The following is a 15,462-nucleotide window of genomic DNA, read 5'->3' as shown; positions in this document are numbered from 1 at the left end:
TCTTAATTCTTTTATTTATGCTTATGCATTAAAAGTCTAACTCTAGAAGGCATAATGATATCCATATGCAAAATAATACCCTGGAATATGATAAATGTTTTGTTTCTCAAAATAAATAAACTGAATTAAAAAATTAAAACGAAATATTTTTTTCCTGAAAGTTTGGGCCAAAAACGTGAGTGTGCATGATACACAGAGTGCATTATACATGACAAAATATGGTAGTTTCTTATAGATCCTTTTGGAGATAACCAATTAATATACATATATATGTATTTTAATATAAAATATATTATAATTCACATGCTGAACTGAATTTTGTTTTTTCTAAGTTATGTATCTTAGATTAGTTTTTATTACCACTTCAGAGCTGCCTCATTCTTAATAGCATGGTATGCCATAATAGTTTTTTAATTTTACATTCCTTTTATGAGTTAGGTTGGGCATATTTTCATATTTTTATAAGCTATTAAATTGCTTTAAAAAAACTGTTCATGTCCTTTGCCTAGCTTTTTTTTATTAGGTTGCTGGTTCTTTTCAAATAGAATTGCAAGCATTCTTTACAGATATGGAAAATGGTCCTTCAATCATTCTGCAAACCTAAATCAAATTTATTTTCATGTAAATATATTTCCTATACCTTAAAAACTGATGTGCATCACTATAATTAAGAGTTTCTCTGAGCCTTGCCCTGGTCACTCAGTTGGATAGAGTATTGTCCTGATATGCCAAGACTGTGGGTTCAATCCTCTGTCAGGGCACATACAAGAATCAACCAATGAATGCATAAATAAGGGGAACAACAAATTGATGTTTTGCTCCCTCTCTCTCTAAAATCAATTTTTTAAAAGAGTTTCCCTGATAATACTACTAAATATTTGTATAGAAATGGGTTTATATTATCTAAACAATTTAAGATAAAGTTGTCTACCAGGGTAGAAGAGTAGATCCTGTAGTCTATGAAGAAAATACTAAAATGTGGTATTATTAATATCTGTGGTTTAATAACTTAAAAATAATTCAAAAAGTCAACAGGATTTTAACAATTTAATAGTAATAGTCTAAAAGACCAGAGACAGTAATGGAATTTTGATAAAATCTGATATTCCCTAGTGAAAAAAATGTTGTGATTTTTACCATTCTGGACTTTGGTATATATTGATGCTCGTACAAGTACAGGTAGGTCAGACTATGAAAGGCCCTTGATTATATAATACATGTTTCACAAAACTTGCGACTCACTTTGGAGCTGCCAAAATATAAATTGAGCTACTTTTATTACTCTGTTAGACTTAAGTAAGTAGGCCTTGATAAAATGTTTTACCACATCTGAATTAGGAAATGTGACCTTATTATATATTAAATTGGTTCAGATGGTAGAATCTAGCTCAGCCTACTTCTAAAGTACTATGGGTTTAAGATGCTATTACTTTCCCCACAGAACACTTGACCTTAAGAAGCTTTACTACAAGTAGCAACAAAAGTGTCCAAATCTTTTTAATAATGCACTGCAAAGAGCAATTCTAGTTCAAAGAACTCAACATCATGATGATGTGTTTGTATTTAACCACATTAGCATTTACTGTATGTAATTCTTAGTCTAGAGGTTATGTTAATACATTTATCATTCAAAAGAATAAGTAAAAACTTTTAAGTACTTCTTATTTTTACCAAAGTTTCAAAATATATTTTAATTTCAATTTTTTAAGGTATATTTTGATAAACATGTAAAAAGATAATAAAAATGTGTTTCCTTCAAATTTTTTTTAAACCTATTAGGACGATGTGTTGAGGCTCTGGATTTACATGGTACTTTCATATCTTGTCCTTGAGTGTAACCTTGAGCAAATCACATAGTCCCTCTGTCTCAGTTACCGTATTAGTGAAAACAGGGTTAATAATATAACTTATTTCTAAGGTATTTATGGGAAAAAAGGAATGAGCAGTCTTAGAAGAGTGTGTGGTATATACTAAGTATTATATAAACTCCATCAACTAGCTTTACTGGGCTAACAATAAAAAAGCCTGGTCTATTAACATAAAGATAACCCTCAGTATGATGTATGAGTTATATACACATGTGATAGACATGAGCTCTTAATGACTTTCTGTTGGAATTTCAAAAGTTCATGATATGTAAAAGTTAAAGTTATCATTTTATTATATCTATTCTAATATGTAACACTTACTAAGATCCCAAGAAAGCCACTCTGTGTTCAAAAAATTTATTATATATCAAATGCATTGAATTTTTCAAAAACTCTGAAATTACACAATCCTATTTTCTTCTTTATTAAATTTCCTCTGTTGACATCAGGTAAATGGCACTTTTTCCTTTACAATGTTCAAACTGACAGCTTTAACCTGAGCCATTCCATTCTGATCTATTTTAAATAACAGAATTTTGAGTAAGAGTTTTGTTTTTATTCTTTTTTACTTAAGCATAATTACCATGGATTTGTCTACAGCTTTATTTGAAGGTTTCTATTGCTATTATAAAAACAAAAATAAAAAATAGTAGTAGCTGGAAAATCACTGCTATCTATTATCACAATCTGCATGCATATATGTGTATTTCCTAAAAAACAATCTACTTAACACCAGAAAATAAGTTAATAGATTTTCTTTGGTTCAGGTTCAGCCATCAGAAAAATTTCTTAAAACCAAGTTATCCTCTCCAAGTTAACAAAAGCACAGCTTGGAAAACAAGCTATCTAACGTAGACAAAATCTCTTTGCTATTGCTACTGAGAAATGATGATATCCATTTCTGACCTTAGAGCAGTTCAGCAAAGCATTTCAAAGGGGAAACAGAAAAGAAATTTAGTTATTCTAAATTAAGTCTTCATAGCACACTTTAATAAATTAAAAAGATTTTAAAAAATTAAGTAGATCTCTTTCTTTGTTAATGTATACTATAAATATAGAACTACTACAACACAAGTGCAAAGACACCATCATTAATAGATACTACAGCATAAAATCACATAATATGATGAAAAAGTTTTACAAATAGCTTTTTAAAAAATTGTTTGCACTGCCCTAATTTTAAGGCATTTCCAAAGGTACTTCACCATTAGATCCAGCAGATACCCACTTGAAAAATCCAAAGACATTTTAATCTTAAGTTTTCAGAGTTTGTGCCACTAAACTAATTTAGCTTTTGAGTTGTGTAGTTTTGAAAATTCATATTTAAAACTCGACGTTGAAATTTTTTGACTAATATACCTACCTATTCTACTAAAAATAATTTTAATTTTGGAGAAAAGTATCCCAAATTTTGTTTTACTTATTATACACAACAAAATAAACATCTCTTTATCATTTACCATTTGATTCCTTATATACAACAAAAATATCCTTAATTATTCACCTATTTAAATCAACATGGCTTTCATTTCAATAATTTTTAAATTATCTAATTTAATTAGTGTCATAATCAAAGTAGTCCAATATCACCATTTAACTTTGTGATACAACTATTAAATATAATAGGACTTGATCACTGCTTTACAATGTAATGTGTATTTGAAAACAGAGCTTACATTTTACTGTGAATGCTCTGTACTAAGATTATTATCAGTTAAGGAGGCAATTTTGATAGAACAAAAATCTTCCTAATGATTTCAATAAAACATACCCTAGTATTCTGAAGCGTTGTAAATTCCCAGCTCAGACAAACCCATATTTAAATGTAAGAAGAGGAAACCTTCCTTATTTGGGAATTCAGGATTCTTGATTTCTAATATTTCTTGCTTCCTGCTGCTGCTCTATCCTCAATCACAAAGGCTGCCTACAGATAGCCCCTCCTAGAGAGAGAGAAGCAAGCGTTAAAGGTAAGTGCTTAAAGACTAAGTCCCAGTACCTATGCTTATAGCATGGTTTGTATGTTCATGGGAATCTCTAGAACATCTATCTCTGCTACTAATAAACACAGCACATTATATAAAACTGCAGTTCAAAATCAAATAAATATTATTTAGAAATGTACACTATTAGAGGTCAGTGCTTATTTTAAAGCTATTCCCCATGACATATCCTTTTAGGGTGATGATTCCAAGATTCCTAAGCTGGGCCTCCAAAGAAAGTGCTCAAACTGTAGTCAGCCTACATGTTCCCTACCACACTTAACCAGTTCTTTCAAGACAGTCCTTATCAATCCGTATTAGTGAAACTGTGATTCTTTGTAAGAGATTTCATGAATGTATTCCTAAAAGACAAAAGGCTATCAGTGACAAAAATAACACCAAGAAGGCATTTTCTCTAATTACTTAAAGGAAACCTTTCAGATTCTCAAAGATACAACAGTTGGGTAGAATTACTTTTAATTTTAATTTCTTCTGACATTTAATAGTTAAGACTTTCTTTTTCTAATATAAAAACAGAAAATTCTATAAACTAGCTATATAAATCGTTTTACAAATTCTGATATTTAAAATGAGGCTATATAGAAATATACATTAATTTATCCAACTGGTAAAAACAAACTATTTTAAATTAAAGTCTATTACATATATACTAGAAGGAATGAGTGTTTACAATGCAAAGATTTTCTTTGTTCTATCAAAGGTTTAACCAGAGGATTAACCTACAAGGTGAAAACAGTGGGGGATTTGGGATAATTAAGTCACAAATCCTGGAGAAATCAGAGCTAACAACTTGAAGGATAAAGAGAGAAAGCCCTGAATCATCTATTGCACAGGTTATAATAATTAAATGAAATGTATTTGACAATGCTTTATAAATTATAAGGGTAAGTACTAACCGTAGCATTCCACAGGTATATTTTAATTATTACTATTCACAGAGAACTATATAACAGAGAGGTTTGGTTTAGTTCAGGAATAAAGAAAAATTTAAATTATAGGAAAAACTGACTGAAAAATCCAAACAATATAACTTTGTTGAATTATGTAATTGAAAAATTACATAATCACCAGAATGATGTGTAGATTTATATTCACAGTATATAGGAACATCTATATATAAAATACATCCATAGTCATGATATAAATCAGTCATATTTTGATTTTTGGTATGTATCATTAATTCAAAAATGTACTCCTCACCTGTCTGCATTGAACACTGCTGTTTGACTTCTTCAAGAACTGTACATCACCATAGTAAGACTCTCTTCATTTCTAGTCTCATGAGAGAAAACACACCTGTGCCACTGTCCAATTTTGATTTCATTAACCTCACTTTCTCAAACTGAAGCTGTCAGAATTTGATATGAAATAGAAGACTGAGATAAATAAATTGAGGGAGGATAATTTACTTATAGTAAGTAAGGTAATGACATTTCAAAAATTACTTAAAAAATAAGAAAGATATTTTATATTACTTAAGAGAGAAAAGAACTGGTGACATCAAGAACCTCATAATCACATATATTATTGCATGTCCCTTAAAATAAAGTAAAAACTCTTGAACACTTCAAGCATGAAACATTCCCAAGTTCTCAAACTTTAACTGTTTAAGGGCCTGCAAAATTTGAAGCACTTCTTGGCAACCTGCCAAATCATAAATTCTATTTTCTTAACCAGCATGTATATGAATAGGGTATTATTCTTATCTGTGAGAAATCGTAATTATGGTGAGTTGTCACTACTATAGGCATGTGTCAGACTTCTCTAGCCTTCGCCTTTCTGATTATTGACAGTCACACGCTGCTTAACAGGGACACTTTCTGAAAAATGCATCATCATGTGATCATGCCATTAGGAGACTGCGTCATTGCGCAAACATCATATAGTGCACTTTACACAAACCTAGATGTCTAGCCTACTAACCACCTACACTATGTGGTACAGCCTATTGTTCCCAAGCTATAAGCCTATACAACACATAATAGTACAAAACAACAGAGGCTAAATTAATCACAAGAGAAAATGATTCACTCAAGAAACATGGTATTCATAAGATGTATAAGACTGCTGCTAGTTTAGCATACTGTTTTATAGCACACTTTTTTAAATAAGTAGAAAGAGTACGTTCTAAAATAACAATAAGAAGTATAGCTTAGCCCTGGCTGATGTGGGTGAGTTGGCTGGAGCATCATCCCATAAACCAAAAGGCCACGGGTTTCATTCCTGGTCAGGGCACGTGTCTGGGTTGCGGGTTCAATGCCCAGAAAGGGTGTGTGTGAGATGCAACTGGTTGGTGTTTCTCTCCCTTTCTTTCTCCCTCCTTTCCCTACTCTCTTTTAAAAAAAAAAAAGTATAGTGCATCATAAACCAGTAATATAGCTGTTTATCTATCAACAAGTATATGCACTGTACATAATTGTATTGCTATACTTTTATATGACTGGCAGTGCAGTGGGTTTGTTTACACCGGCACCAACATAAATATGTGAGTAATGTGTTCTACAACACTGTGATGGCTATGACTTCAAGGCAAAAGAATTTTGCTGCTCCATTATAATCTTACGGGACTCCTGTTGTATATGCAGTCCATAGTTGACTTCAAGTGTCATCATGCCGTCCATGACTATACTTTAAAATACGCAAATTCAGGCAAACATGTGCAAACTAAAAACTCTCTTTATGTTTAGACTGTATTTTTGTTCACAGCATGGGTAACATAAATAACTTTCTGAGGGGCTGATAAACTTTAGTATGCTGGCTCTATACATATTTATTTCATCAGTTTAAAGGCTTTCTTTTGTTTAATTTCAGATTCTCAGCTCTAATATTGATGCTTTAACAAAAATTTCAATTTTATTTAAGCGTCAATTGCTGTGTCTTTGTTTAGTTCAATATTCTATTTCTACAATTTTATAAACGAAAGGCTTACTTATTATGAGTTCCTTAAAATTAAACATAATTATACTGGACATGCTTAATCTGAATTTGTTCTAGTGACCTCAAGGGTAGGCAATTATGCTATGGGCCATTTAGGCCACCACAGGTTCCATTATCTTGAATCTTTTTGCTCTAAAGTGGATTCTCTGAAATACCTAAAGATTAAGTTCCATTATTTAATCATTTTAAAAGTCCTTACCTGGCTTTTGTTTTAAATAACCACAAACCAAAATTTTAGAGCTCAAGGAGACTGATACTAACTTTGGATATAGACACTTTAAGAACACAAAAAATTTCAGGAATGTATCCAAAACATATATACTAGATTATTATACACCTTAATTTTACTTGTTCCTTACAAAGCAGAATTTCTTCAATGCCTAATATGTTAAGGGGAAGATAAATGAGTCCTCCTTTCTGGCTCTTGATATCCACTCTGAATCATATTTCAGTGAACCTTAAGTACAAATTTTCAGAATTTCTGAAAGACACATAGGACTACAAAGATGGTCCTGCATACTTTTGTACCGTTTTCTTACTATATGTATTTCCAACTACTATAAATCTCACTTTGACTTCTACCTTCCTACTAGAAGTGTACATTAGTAAAAATTTAAATTATAGATCAATTTTTTTTAAAATTATTTTAATTTCAGGCACTCCCTTGAGGTTATTTAGAAACAAGTAGCATTCCAAATCCTTGCCTTGAGTATTAAATAAATACTGACATAGTGATTTAGCGTAGGGCCTGAATAATTAGGAGACTTTAAATATAGACATTTACTTCCTAATCCTGAGATCCAAAGTAAACTGCATGCCTTCTTAAAAAGCAGGAGCAGTTTGAGCCCTGGCCAGTGTGGCTCAGTTGGTTGGAGCATCGTCCCATAAACCAAGAGGTCAGGGGTTTGATTTCTGATCAGGGCACATATGTGGCTTGTAGGTTCAGTCCCAGGTCAGGGCACGTAGGAGAAGCAGCTGACTGATGTTTCTCTCCCTCTCTCCCCACTCCCTTTCCTTCTCTTTAAAATCACTGAGCATGGTCTTGGATGAGGATAAACAAACAAACAAACAAAAACAGGAGGGGTTTGAGGAAAATGAGAGTAGAGATTAATAACTAATAGTCATGGAAAAAAGCACTAGTGAATCTAAAATCTGATTGTATTTGTCAAAGCATATATATACACTTCAAAATACATCTCATTTTTACCACACCAATAAAAGATTCAAACTAAAAATTGAGCTCAAAGACTAGGTGATTTTGTTAATCAGTATTTATTACTTATAATAAACAATTTATTAGTAGATTATGCTCTTCTTACTGCTCTATTTAATGGTTTATTTAACTGATTTGATGGCTTCCATCCCCATTAGGGACAATAAAATAATCAGAATATTCTCTTTATTCTCCACTTTCAATTTTAATTACTTTTGTTTACCACAATACCCCACCCCCATCACAATTTATGGTAGTACAGCAGATAAGTATTCTTTTAAAAGCAATTTAACTTCAACAAGAGTAACACAAAAGAAATATTACATGCAAGAAGGGCGTCAACTGCAACACTATGTATGCCATCAAGTATTTTCAACTTAAAAATATTCAACAAGAGTTAAAAACAGATAAGTTTGGCTCTGTCTATTAGGATTAAATATATATATATTTTTATATATATATATATATATATATAGTGTACAACCTAGTAGTTCCACTTCTAGACATACTACAGAGGCACCTGGAACATGTACATCATAGTAAAGCTTATGGCTGCATGAAAGATATATGTAGAGTATATGGAAGGGTGGAGAATCATGTCTATTTTACAAATTCTAACTTCCACAGAGAAAAACATATACTCAGATTACACTGCTAAACCTTACAATTACGTAGTCGCTGGACACAATCTTATGAAAAGCACTAAATTGGAACCTTCTACCCATTTGGTAATACTGCTTCTCTACTGGAAGCAAATATTTATTTTAAAAATATTTAATCACAAAGCAAACCCGGATGCACTAAATTCATCACAGATGAAATCTTTAGATGGGTAGTAGAGAATAAGCACTCTTTTTGTTTGTCTGTTTGTTTGTTTGTTTTCTAAATGTCAGAGTTCTCGGTCAGACTTGAAAACACCTTAAAACAAGTCCTTGGCAACCTCCAAAATACTCTTGGTGACTGTGCTATCCTTCTGGCCATAATTTGGGACCAGAAGAGTATATAAAAAGTCACCTTTGAGAATAAGCATTCTTATTTCATTACTCAATGCTCCTGCAAACACAGAATTTATAATTATATCAAATAATTAAATGAAACTCAAAATACTTTTTCCCAAAATACATTTTTCACCTATCCTTAGTCACTTTCTGCCAAAGACCAGTTCAGATTTTAATTTAAATAGAAATGTTTCCAAGTATACTATTATGAACTCAATTGGTACAAATCTTTTTTCCTCCTCCCAAACCTCAGCTATAGTCAGTATACAGTTATATTCTCCTTTCTACGCTATTTATGAATATATAAGTAAAACATAGAACTCTGAAACCTCAATTATGTAATCAGTGATTACTTCCAATGTGTTTAGGGATATCAAACAATTTGAATGTAATTAATGTTACAAATATTTTTGAGATTTACCTCCCTTACCAATGTTTATACACTGACAAATTACTAATTCTAAACATATAGCATAATTAATATGACAATGAATTTTATTTCACAACCCATAACAATGGGCCTTAAAATGAATGTTCATGTACCAGTACTATGACTGACTTATGTAGGCCCAAACTGAGTGAACACAATACACTAAATTTATTTTAAATTTATTTTTAATCATTTTTCAACCTATGAAGAAATTCAGTTATATCTCTAACTCAGACTCTGAATTAGTTCATACTAAATTAGAGAGTGCAGTTCTAAATTCATTTCTGCTTCTTTAGCTTTGAAACCTTCGCCAAGCTACAGAATGCAAAAATCCAAATTTCCTCGTCTATAAAATGGAAGGACATTATTACACCTGCTCTCGTTATCCCACAAGGCTACCATAAAGAAAAAATTCAATTGATCTATGTAAAAAGTCTCTGGAAAATATAAAACACAAAGCAGACAGAGGGTATTATTAGTAGTAAACCGGTATTTAGCCCAAGAGGGTCAAGTATACTGAAGATGAATAATTATATTTCTACCAGAAAAATAGTTAACCTGTTATGTCTATGAAGTTATCAAAAAATTTTTAAAAGGTATATATTCAAATTTTTTCCTAAAAGAACAAAAGCTGAATATATTGACAGATTTTGAATAATACAGGGAAATTTTTCCAAAGTAAGGGGAACATATATTACTGTGAAATAATTTATGAAAGGGAGTGTTAAACTGTTAGACTAAATGGAGTGAAATCATGATAAGAAACTAAAATACAATAATATTTAATACTTATTTAATATTTAAGACTTACCTCTGCCCATTTAAGAATACATGTCATACAGAAGACATGATTACAACTTTCTGGAAACCCAACTTCCTTCTCTAATAGGCAACTAAGACATATAGGACATCTGTCAGCTTCACTGTACAACAGACCAGTGGCAGCAGTATTATCTTTGTTGTCTTCACCTGTAAAAAAAAGCAGCCATATATTCTTTCAAGTTTTCCAGACAAAATGACTTATGTTTGTGTCAGTATCATGGACTAAGTAACTTTCTAATATGAAGTAATGAGATCTAAATACATTATAACAAACATACTCCTTGAGCATAATACTCACAATGTTAACATATTTTTTTAATGTGGAAATGAAAATAATTTGTCATGAATTTATTTTTAAAATGGTCACATGGCTCAAAAATTTAGATGTGAAAAAGGTGATAGTGACAAATCTCCCACTTGTATCTACCCCCATCCATCCAGTTCCACCCAACATTTCACAACTGTTAAGTTTCTTTTCCATTCTTCCAAAGATTTTTTTTAATGCATAGATAAGCAAACCCTAAAACATGTTCTTTTAAATTTCCTTCACACAAATGCTGGAACACTATACACACCAGTTGGCTTTTTTTTGTACTGTTCAACCTACTGATGAACACTCACTTGTTTTCAGCTGTTGGCTTTTATAACAACGTTGCAATGAACAACTTTGTCATTTCACATTTTTAATAGTTTTTTATAGGATTCAATTCCTAAAATGAATATGTCAGATCAACATGTATGTACATATCTAATTTGGATATACCAAATTATACCTCTTAGGTTTTGCACTAATTTAAAACACCCACCAGCAATGTAACCAACATACAAAATTATGCACTGCTGACTCAAAGTAAATAAAAGCAACTCCAAGGTTCAACATAATATAAAACAAAAATAAAGAAATGGTCAGCTGATATGTGAACAGTATACACCAAGTAAATAGAAAATATAGGATACTCCTGGGAACAAACATTCACACTAGTGTTCAGCTCTGGAGACTAACCCTTAAGACCTCAGCAGGAAAACTTTCTGAGAGACTCTCACGTTAAGCGAAGACCCTTAAATGGTGTTAATGTGGTTCCAGCACAGGTTCAGGGGAAAAAAACACAAATCCTCTGCAGGAAAGCATCCTTAATTCAGTCCCCCAGGATTCTACAGATTAAATTGATCAAATATGAGCTCATAATCAAACATTACCAAACCTAAAAAAATAAATCACCTTGAATAAGAATCAGCAAAAACAAGATTTAGATTTTACTTTTATATTTACATATTATATTGATTATAAACTTATTTAGATATACACTGGCTTCAAATATTGGAATTTTCAAATACTACATAGAATGACTGAACAGCAGATTAGACCCAGAAGAAAAAAATACCTGCAGACTAAAAGAGAGAGAAAACTACTTAGGCTGTAAAAAACTCACAAGGAGATATCATCTATGAAAGAGGATGGGAAATGAGGTCAGACCCAAGTCTAACATTCTAATTGAAGTCTAGAAGAAAATAATAAAGAAGAGGCAATGGTCACAGCATTAATGACTGGAAAACGATAAAATAAAAAAATAAAAAACAAAAGACATGCCAAACGGAAGAAATGAAAATAATCTGTGCCTAGAAACAGTATAGCAAAGCTGTACAACATTAAAGATGAAAACAATAGTAAAAGCAAAAGAGAAAAAAAATAGGTGATCTAAAACAGAATGACAATTAAGGCTGAAAAGAGATTTCTTGATAGTAGAAATGAAAACCGAAATGGCTAAATTAAGTGCTAGGAGAGGGGGGAAAAAAAAAAACTATCAACCCAGACTGTATATCTATCTTTGAACAGTTTTGGAAGGATAAAATAAATACAAAAACTTAAAGAGTTTATCACCAATGGATTTTTCAGTAAAAGAACTTAAGATTTCAGAAGAAAAGCAATGGAGAAAAAAAACAACCCCCTCAAATATTCTGTCTCAACTATCATTTGTCGTGCACAGAAAAACAAAATAAGTGATGGATGACTATATAATATATAAAACTAGAGTAGGATAATCAAAATTAAAGTGTTTTAAGGCTCTTCTACTGTTGGCAGTGAAGAGTAAAACATTAACTTTAAGAGCAGAGAAAAATCAGTGCTATTTTACAAACAAAACAAAAGACAACAAAAACACAGTGTGTAATTCCTACACAGGTAAGGAGTAAAAACTTAACAAGAAAAAGAAAAGAGCTCGAGAAACCCAAAACCTTGATCAATCTAAAATAAGATATGGAAGGAGGGGGAAAAAAATGTGTGCACTTCTTATCCAGGCAGCTTATTTCAGAATTTAAGAACAAAAATAAGTAAAAATAAAAATCCTTATATATTTTGAAAGGTATACAAGTGAACAGTTTGAATACATTAAGTTTTGCTTTCAATATAAAAGCTTTATAAAAATAAAAAGTTACCTTCCGTATCTTCATACTCCTGATCTCCCACATTTAAGGTATATACAGTTTTCTTCTTCATTTCTCTTTGAAACGTGGTTCCCTATAGGATGAATTACAGTAGAGAATTTTAATGTATACCTTCTCCCAATAATATAAAAAAGACCCAAAACTGAAAGAAATTACTTTACACATAAAAGAAAACAGTACAAACCAGTAAATTTTGTGGATAATTCAGTATACTTTTATAGTCCTTGCCATCAAGGACACAGTCTTACTAAAAGGAAAAGCCTTAAAAAGTATTAAGCAACAAAGACTACATGATAAATTTTGTAGTCAAACTTAAATATAAATGGATCTTAGAAAAAAGGAGATCAATTTGGACTACATTTTCCATTGAAGTTGTTAGGTTATATATGTTGAGGAGTTCAAGGCAAAAAAGGAGCAACATAGTATAAAGGGAAAAAAAAAACACCCAGCATTTAGCTAGGCCAGTCTGACAGGAACAAGAGTGAGTGAAAAGTGTAAATGTGTGTCTGTGTGTCCTGAGGAAGGACGAGCATGTATGCCAAGAAATTCATCTGAAAGATTACAGTGAGGAGAAAGGAAAGCAGTAAGCAGAGCAATGTAAATCAAGCAGGCTTAGATTACAGAGTTATCTCTAATGGTTAGTGAGAAGTTTAAATTCAATCTTATAGATTCCTCTGAAGAAGACTGACATGATAAAAGTGATGTAAATGATTCTTTTAAAATGACCTACCAGCAAAGCACAGAGCAGATTACAGTGGGGAGATACTAAGGCCAAGAGATTTGCACAGCTAAGATAACTCACTCTAAAGTGGACAGAAAAGCAAGAAATTAAAGAGTTCAAGAATTTCTGAGATTTGATAACTAAATTAAAAAAATAATAATACAGGGAAGGAATGAGAGATTATTCTGGCCTAGCGAATTAGAAAAATGGTGATCCCAACAGGCAAATGAGAAATGTGGGGAAGGGAATTAATTTGTTAGTAAAGAGGAACAAATGTATGAAGTAAAAGCTTTTTAAAACAACTCTTAGAATTCTTTCTTGAATTGATGCAAGACATGATTTCAACAAAACTATTCAAATACCTTCTGGAATACCTAGACACAAGAAATCACTAACTTCATCTGTTATTATTCTCCTATGTGTATATTAAGTACTTCTAAAAATTAGTTTCCTAAATAATTTATGCATGCTAGTTTCTACATTAAAGGAATCCATTGCCCAGGAAAATTCTTTATTAGATAAGTAAGAAATGTAAAGGCCTGGCTTTGGTTCAAAAACTGTAAAGCAGAAAATAAATTTAGTAACATTTTGTATAGAATAGTAATAATTTAAAGGTTTTAGTGTATTAAAAGTTTGAAATGAGTCAGGATTAGAGTTAAAGAGTCAATTCAATCACAGCCTACCTTAATAAAAGTAGGATGTCAAACTGAAGAGGAAATCTCACTCAGCCTACATTTACAACATCTGTTTTAGTGCAAGTGCTATTCTTTAGGGACAAACAAAATGAAGACTGTCCAAGGAAGATGACTAAAATGATGGCAGCCCTGGAAACAGTAACATATGCAGAAAGGTAAGGGAGTAAGGCTGTTTAGCCTGGAAGTACCTAAAGATTAAGGAGAAGTTAGCAGTTATCTTCAAATGAAATGGGCTTTTCTGAGGGGAGGTAAAATAATCTATCAGTGAAGGTATTCAAAGAGAGGCTCAATTATATATTGGGGTTGTTTTTTTTTTTTTTTATTCAAAGGTTTAGTGACTGCTATAGACATACTATTAGGCAATGCCCTAAGTACAGAACTTACTAAGACACAAATTCCTGCCTTTATATTCTAGCAGAGGAGATAAAGTAAAATATCTAGTATGTTAGATATTGAGAAGTGCTGTGGAGAAAAATAAAACAATGCAATTTTTTTAAAGCCATACAATTAGTACGACTAATAAGTGAGAAAGTGGAGAAGCTGTTATTTCATACAGAGTGTTTAGAAGAAACCCTTCTGATAAAGTGACCCGTGAAGAAGCAATAAAGTTATGTAGGTATCTAGACAAACTGAATTCTAGGCAAAAAGAACAGCAATATGAAAGTCCAAAGGTGGAGTAGAGGAGCATGTCTGGTGTGTTTAAGGAACAAAAACAGATTAATGTAGCTAGAATACAGTAAAAAGACAGGAAAAGTAGATAAGGACAGAAAGGTAACAGAACATAAAATCATGCAACATCTTCAGGACTAAGGTACTTGCTTCTTTGAGTGAGACAGGCTTACAGGGGATTTTGAACAGAGGAGGTGGCAAAGCAAAAAGCAGAGGCCAGCATGGCGACTACTGCAACAATCTAGAGGCACAAGTCACTGGCTTGTACCAGAGTAGTAACAAGGATGATGCAAAGTGCTCAGATTCCAGCTGTGTTTTCAAACCACAGCCATAAAGATTTGCAGACAAGATCAAATGTGGGGTGTATGTTAGAAAGCAAGAGTCCTGGATAATTCCAAAGTATTTTGAACGGAGCAACTAGAAATGATGGACTTGGTGAGACAGAAGATTTCTTTAAAAATATTCAGATAGCCCTGGCTGGTGTGGCTCAGTGGACTGAGTAGTCAGCCTATGAGTCGAAAGGCTGCTGCTTCAATTCCGTCAGGGCACATGTCTGGGTAGGAGGCCAGGTCCCCAGTTGGGGAAGTGGAAGAAGCAACAAGTCAATGTTTGATGTTTTTCTCACATATCGATGTTTCTCTTCCTCTCTTCCTCCCTCCCTCCCCTC

General features: G+C 32.2%; 1 protein-coding gene across 3 annotated transcripts in view; it reads right to left on the bottom strand.

Annotated features, from left to right (window-relative positions):
• SCAF11 (SR-related CTD associated factor 11) overlaps positions 1–15,462 on the bottom strand; it is a 73,637-nt gene that overhangs the window by 32,443 nt on the left and 25,732 nt on the right. For all 3 annotated transcript variants that reach the window (XM_054591202.1, XM_054591200.1, XM_054591201.1), the window contains exons 3-4: positions 12,702–12,783; positions 10,258–10,415 (exon numbers count right to left, since the gene is read on the bottom strand). In XM_054591202.1, the coding sequence (XP_054447177.1) occupies positions 10,258–10,415; positions 12,702–12,762 (219 nt within the window). In that variant the 5' untranslated portion in view covers positions 12,763–12,783. The remainder of the gene's footprint in view (positions 1–10,257; positions 10,416–12,701; positions 12,784–15,462) is intronic.

This window comes from Pteronotus mesoamericanus, unplaced genomic scaffold (genome assembly GCF_021234165.1).
Source record: "Pteronotus mesoamericanus isolate MK-2021 breed Mesoamerican mustached bat unplaced genomic scaffold, CSHL_Meso_final scaffold_21, whole genome shotgun sequence".
In the NCBI taxonomy this organism is placed as follows: Eukaryota; Metazoa; Chordata; class Mammalia; order Chiroptera; family Mormoopidae; genus Pteronotus; species Pteronotus mesoamericanus.
Note: the sequence above shows the minus strand (reverse complement) of the source record. Positions and strands in the feature narration are given on the sequence as shown.